Source organism: Parus major, chromosome 25LG2 (genome assembly GCF_001522545.3).
Source record: "Parus major isolate Abel chromosome 25LG2, Parus_major1.1, whole genome shotgun sequence".
NCBI classification, from domain to species: domain Eukaryota; kingdom Metazoa; phylum Chordata; class Aves; order Passeriformes; family Paridae; genus Parus; species Parus major.
The window spans coordinates 730,996-737,728 of NC_031794.1; the positions used below are offsets into that span (position 1 = coordinate 730,996).

At 67.8% G+C, this 6,733-nt stretch overlaps 1 protein-coding gene across 1 annotated transcript; it reads left to right on the plus strand.

Moving 5' to 3' along the window:
• Window positions 1-198: 198 nt before the first annotated feature.
• Window positions 199-6,719, plus strand: CRTC2 (CREB regulated transcription coactivator 2). Its single transcript, XM_033519788.1, has 12 exons — window positions 199-384; window positions 2,611-2,712; window positions 2,866-2,976; window positions 3,079-3,140; window positions 3,551-3,619; window positions 4,130-4,233; window positions 4,316-4,345; window positions 4,438-4,517; window positions 4,609-4,658; window positions 4,845-5,089; window positions 5,679-6,246; window positions 6,596-6,719. Exons 1-12 carry the CDS (start codon window positions 214-216, stop codon window positions 6,717-6,719), a joined length of 1,716 nt encoding a protein of 571 aa, XP_033375679.1. The 5' UTR covers window positions 199-213.
• Window positions 6,720-6,733: the final 14 nt, after the last annotated feature.

Here is a 6,733-nt window from a genome sequence, read left to right on the forward strand (position 1 = left end):
TTCCCCGGGACTTGTAGTCTCCACCTCCCCCCCCACCCAGCACCCCCGAACCCGGCGCCTCCATCTCCCAGTGCTCCCCGCGTGGCTCCCGCACGCCCCGCTGGGAGCTGTAGTCCAGACACGCAGAGCGCGCGGTTGTTGGCCCTGCCCGTCGAACTACAGATCCCGACGTGCGGCGCGCGGCGGCGGCGGCGGAGCGGTGGAGCGGGGAAGATGGCGGCGGCGGGCGCGGGGGCCGGGCCCGGGCCCGGCGCGGGACCCTCGGCCGGCGCCGGTGCGTCCAACCCGCGCAAGTTCAGCGAGAAGATCGCTCTGCAGAAGCAGCGGCAGGCGGAGGAGACCGCGGCCTTCGAGGAGGTGATGATGGAGATCTGCTCCACACGGGTGAGGACGGGCCGCCGCGCCGGATGCGCCGCGGGGCGCGGGGGGCCGGGGCGGAGCGGCCGTGAGGGGCCGGGGGCGACCGAGGCTGAGGGGGTGGGGGCCCGGGAGAATCGTGAGGGGCCGAGGGAGGTCTTGAGGAGATGGCGGGGGCCGTGATTTAGGGGGTCGCGAAAGGACGGGGGGGGCGAGGGTGTGGGGGCCCGGAGGGATCGTGAGGGGATGGGGGCGCCTGTGGAGGATTTGGGGAGGGGGTTAGAAGGGACAAGGGAGGCTGCGGAGATGGGGGGGGGAGTTTGAGGGGTCAAGGGGTGCTGTGAATAATTTGGGTCGGGGGTAGAAGGGTCCAGGGGGGCTCTGAAGGGGTTGGAGGGGGCTGCGGGGGTTTTGGGGAGGGGGTTGGAGGAGTCCCGGTGGATCCCGGTGGATCCCGGTGGATCCCGGCGTGTCCCTCGTGCCGGCGGCGCTTCCGAGCGCAGCTCCCGGAATTGGGGTGGGAAAAGGATCCCCGATCCCTCGGATCCCACCCCGCGTCCCCTCCGCGAAGCTCCGGGCTCTGTCCCTGTCCCCGGGGAGCCTCGGGATCCTCCCCGGGCTCTGCGGGACCCGGCGGATGCTTCAGCCCGGGGGATGCTCGGAGCCTGGCAAAGGCGGGGATCCCGGGATGCGATCCGGGATAACTCCCGAGGGCTGCTCGGACGGATCTCGGGAATGCTCTGGGAAAGCGTCGGGAGGATTCCCGGTCGGGAATTGCCCCCCGAAACCTGTGCGAATTCCGTGTCCGTGGTCGCGGGGTTTGGTGGAATGCGGTCCTTCCCAGCAAAACTGCAGGATGGAGGAGCGAGGATGTAGAGTGGGGAATCTGGGCAGACACGGAGAGGCAGTTCCAGGGCACGGGGGCAGCTGTGTCCCTGGGAAGATCCAAGGATACTCAGCAGAGCTTTAAAAACCGGGAATTCTCGGGTCTGCTGGGAGCCGGGGTCTGGGATGTCACTGGCGCAGTGACAGGGACACCCTGGGGGAGTTTGGGGATGGGCTGGAGCTTTCTGTCCGTTCCTGGGGAGTTCAGGAATGGGGTGGAGCATCCATGGAGAGTTTGGGAATGGGCTGGATCCTCCGCCGTGCTTCCATCCCCAGGGATTTTGGGAATGGCCCAGAGCCTCTGCCGTGTTTGCAGAGCAAACAGCTGGTTAATGTGCAGCAGGGGGAGCGGGACTGTCCTGATCCCTGCCTGGAATCATTCCTCCGGGAATTCCTTCCCTGATCTCTGCCCGTTCTGTTCCCCGTCTGTGGGATCCGCAGCCCCCCGAGCTTTGCTCCGTGGTTCCTGGAGTTTTTCCTGGCTGTTTCTGGGCTGCTCCCGGATTCTGGGCTCCCGCAGGGATCCTGGCTCGGAGCTCGGAGCGCGATCCCAAGACCTTAAGCCCCAGCGCAGCTCCAGGCATTAATCCTGCCAGCTGCTGCCTAAATCTCCTGTTTTTTGGGTTTTTTCCCTTGTTTTTCCCTCTGGATCTGGATTTCTATTGTTTTACGCTCAGGAATTTGACGTTTCCCGTTTCTCAGCTGTTTTTTGGGCTTCAGCTTCTCTTTCCCTGGGGCTTCTCCAGGCACTGAGGACCAACAGCTCTTGGATCTGCTCAGGGACCCCCAGCTCCGAAGGGAGAGGGGGTTCCCGTGGCTTGAGCTCAGGATTGGGGTGTGGGTTTGATCAGGGGAGCTCTGCTCCGCCAGGACGGGGGTTTTGGGCCATCCCCTGGTGCTGGAGGGCTCCGTTCCCTGTCCCGGGATGAGGCCCCTGCCCGGGAGTGCGGGATCCCGGCTCTGCAGTGTTTTCCTGGGATCCCGTTATCTCCCGCTGCGCTTTGCTGTGGCTCCTTCCCCCGGCCTTGAGTCCCGCTCCGCGCTGCGATCGCCGGGGTGGCCTTGGTGTGGATGAGGTGCCTGCTGGAAAATCGCTCCGGATCCGCGGGGATGGGCTGAGCCCGGGACAGGGGGAACGCGGGGCTGCCGGGCGGAGCCTCCGCTCCAGGAATGTGGAACAGGGATTCCCTCCCCGGAGTCCCGACCCTCATCCATCCTGCTCCGGAGCGCCCGTGGATGTGGGAAGGGGCCGGATCCAACGTGTCCCCCGGGGATCTCCGTGGGAAGGGGAGCCTGGGTGTCCCACGGGGCTGTGAGGGGTTGAGGACACCCCAAGGCCCCCCTGACGTGTCCCCCGTGTCCCCCCAGCTGCAGGCGCAGAAGCTGCGGCTGGCCCACAGCCGGGGGCCGTTCTACAGCGGCTCCCTGCCCAACGTCAACCAGATCGGCACCGGCGTTCCCGAATTCCAGGTGACTCCAGGGGGGGATCGGGGCCTGCCGGTGTCCAGGGCAGGATGGGGACAAGGGGATGTTCCCGAATCCCTTCACCCGCTGCCAGCTGTGGGATTTAAGGGGAGCTGGTCCTGAGCCCGTTTCCCGGGTGGGCTCACCCCCTCCCCGCAGGGTCCGTCGCCGCTGGATTCCACGCGGAGCACGCGGCACCACGGGCTGGTGGAGCGCGTCCAGCGGGACCCGCGCCGGATGATGTCCCCCCTGCGCCGCTACGTCCGGCAGATATCCTTTATCCCGTGTCCCCCGCGCCGTCCCGGCGCTCCCGCCCTTCCCGCGGGGTTCGGGAGCCACAGCTCTCGGTGTGGCCCTTAACGCTCCCCCCACATCGACAGCTCTCCCTACGGACCCACGTACCTGTCACCTCCGCCTGAGCCCAGCTGGAGGAGGTAACTCCCTGAATTCCCTGGATCCCGCCTGCCCCTTCCCATCCCCGAGGTTTGGGAGTGGGAGAGGCTCCGGCACGGGCGCCAGTCCTGGGAGCTGGGATGGGGCAGAGGGAGGCGCTGGGAGAGGGAAGCTCCGGCCTCTCAGATTCCGGGATTGTCCCATGGAGTGGGGGTTTGGGGAGGAATTCCGTCCCGAGGGGAATCCCCAGGGACAGGTGAGAAATCCAAGCTGCAGCTCCTGCCCCGAGTGTCTCTGTCCCAGTACGGGGGGTGACAGCCATGTCCCTGTCCCCATCCCATCTCCCTGCCACTGCCAGCCCTGCCCTGGCAGGGAATGGGGTCATGGATCACTGAGGGCTCCGTGTCCCCCACCCCATCGCCTCCCCTGATCCCGCTTTCTCCCTCTGCAGGACCATGCCCTGGAGCAATTTCCCGATGGAAAAAGGACATTTATTCCGGCTGCCCTCAGCTCTCAACAGGTGATGGATTGTTTGATTCCGTTTTCTCCCTGTCCCCAAGCCAGGCTCCCGCCTTTCCCTGCGGAGGAAGTGGCCCTGGGAACGCCTGGGGGGGCCCTGGGACCCCCCTGGGGAGGAGGTGGCCCCTGACTCCCCCTCGGGGCCCCCCGCTGGAGGGGTCCCTGTCCTCCCCTGTGCCACAGCTGAACAATGTCCCTCTTTGTCACTCGCCCCAGCTGCCTTTCCCAGCCCTTCCCTGCCCTCCTCCACCTCAAACAGCTCATTGGGAACACCCCGGGTGCCCCCAGCCCCTAAAGGGTCCCCAGGGGGTCCCAGGGGGTGCCATTGTCCCCCCATGCCAGGGGGAGGTGGAGGAGACGGGAGCAGAGCCCGTCTGGGGGCACGGGGAGAGGGATCCCGGTGGGGAGGGGGCACAGGAGCAGCAGGAGGGGCTCAGGGCTGGGGCAGGGGGCTGTCAGTGGGGTGGGCTCAGGGCCGAGCCCGGATCCAGGCGTCTCTCCCCGTCTCCAGGACGAATTCCGACTCGGCGCTGCACACGAGCGTGATGAACCCCGCGCCCCAGGACGCCTACCTGGGCCCCTCGCAGGCCGGGCCGCCCCCCGGCCGCCGCGCCGGTGAGCTCCCCCCGCGCCCCCCGGGGGTCCCGGGGCAGCCCCCGCCCCTCTGAGCCCCCCTGACCCTGCTGCTCCCCCACAGGTTTCCTGGACGGCGACTCGGACAGCAAAGGTGAGCTGGCAGCCAGCCGTGCCCCCGGGTGCTGTGTGAGTGGGGGGCTCTGGTGTTCACCCCCCAACACTGACCCCTGCCCCCCTCGCCAGTGTTTCTTTTCCAAGTGCCTCCCATCGAAGAGAACTTTGATGACAACAAGCACTCGCTGAAGCCCTGGGACACCAAGAAGGTGGGTGGGGATGTCCCCCCAGTGTCCCCCCGGTGTCCCCCCCGTGTCCCCCAGCCCTGCCTGGCCTCACTCCTGTGCTTTGATCCCACAGCTCTCGTCCTCCTCGGCCCGGCCGCGCTCCTGCGAGGTCCCGGGAATCCAGTGAGTGCCGCCAGGGGCTGGGGGTCCCGGGGAGGGGCTGGAGGTGGGCAGGGGGATGTTTGGAAGCAGGGGGGTCCCGGGGAGGGGCTGGAGGTGGGCAGGGGGACACTGGGGGACACTGGGCAGGGGCTGCTGGGGGAGGCAGCCCCACTCCCGCCCTGATCCTGTCTCTCCCCGCTCGCCCAGCATATTCCCATCCCCGGATCAACCTGCCAACGTGCCCCTCATGCCCTCGGCCCTCAACACCGGGGGGTCCCTGCCCGACCTGACCACGCTGCACTTCCCGTCCCCTCTGCCCACCCCCCTGGACCCCGAGGAGGCCCCGTACCCCCCCCTGAGCGGGGGCAGCAGCACCTCCAACCTGGCCACCACCATGACCCACCTGGGCATCAGCGGCACCGGCGGCGTCGGGCTGGGCTACGACCCCCCAGGTGAGCCCGGGGGGCACACGGGGGGCCAGGGAGGATCCCCAGGCTGGGAACTCGTGTGGGGGACACACTCCAGCCAGTGTCCAGCAAAGGTGGGGACCCCTGGTCGGTGTGGGGCGACACGAAGCCCCCTCCCACACCCAGGAGCTGTCCTGGGGTGGCCGTGGCAGCAGCTCCTGGAATCCCGCTCTGGGATGAAGCCTCAGCAGTCTGGGAGTGGGGTGGGGATGGGGTCTGATGGATTTGGGGGTCCCATGGGGGTGTGGGGGGGGAGCCCAGCTCCCACCCTGTCACCCTCCTGCTCCATGGGGTCCAGTGGCGTTGTGGGTCCCATGGGGGCCTGGGGGAGCCCGGCTCTCGTTCCATGGGGTGTGACGGTGTCAGGGGTCTCGCAGGGGTGTGGGAGGAGCCCATCTCCCACCCCGGTGCCCCCTCACGCCGCTGTCCCCCTGCCCAGGGTGTGTGTCCGTCCCTGTGTCCGTCTCCATCGTTTTGGTCGCTCCGTCCCCCTCCATCCCCCGGGAGCCCCGGCCGGGCCTCGGGGCTCGGGGCTGTGCCGGGGTAACGGTGCTCTCTGTTTTTGTCCCCACAGGACTCCCCTCACCTCTGCAGAGCTCCCTGAGTAACCCGTCCCTGCAGTCCTCCCTGAGCAATCCCAACCTCCAGGCCTCCCTGCGCAGCCCCTCGCTCCAGGCCTCCCTCAGCAACCCCTCGCTCCAGTCCTCCCACAGCAGCTCCTCCATCCCCTCCTCCCTCTCCAACCAGTCCCTGCCTTCCTCCCTGTCCTCCTCGCTCTCCAACCCCTCGCTGCCCACGTCCCCCCGGAGCCAGCCCCTCCAGTCCTCGCCCAGCAACCCCAGCCTGCCCTCGGGGCTGGGGGGCTCCTTCGCGGCCACCTCGCCCCGCCGGCGGGTCCCGCTCAGCCCCCTGTCCCTGCCCGTGGCCGGCGACTGCAGACGGCAGCACCCCAAACAGTTCTCACCAACAATGTCACCCACATTGTCCTCCATCACCCAGGTACGCATCGTCCCCACGCTCCAGCGCCGCCGCCTCCTCTTCCTCGGCCTCTTCCTTGTCCTTTTCCTCCTCCTTTCACCCTCCTCCTCCTCCTCCTCCTCCCCTTCCTCCTGCTCCTCTTCCACTTCCTTGTCCTCCTCCTTGTCCTCTTCCTCTTCCTCCTTGTCCTCTTCCCCATCCTCCTCCTTCCCTTCCTTGTGTTCCTCCTCTTTGTCTTCTTTTTCTTCTTCTCTTTCTCCTCTTACCCATCCTTGTCTGCCTTGTCCTTGTCCTGGACCTCTTCTTTCTCCTCTTCCTCGTCTTCATCCTTCTCTCTGTCCTGCTTGTCCTCATCCTCCTCGTGCTCCTCTTTCCCCTCCTCCTGCACTCCTCGTCTCGTTTCCATCCTCATCTCACCCACACCCCAGGGCCCCCCTCGCCCCCACCCCTCCCGTGCTCAGGGCCTGTGGGGGGGACCCCCGTGTCCCTCCCGGGCCCCCCCTCCCCTCCGAGGGGACCCCGGCCCACCCTGGGTCCGGGTGCAGCCGAGGCCGATTTCGGGGGTCTCAGGGACGGCTCCCGCTGCCGGTGCCGGGGGGGCTGGGGGAGCCCCCCACCCTCGGGGGGCCGGCGCTGACGCCCCCTCCCCGC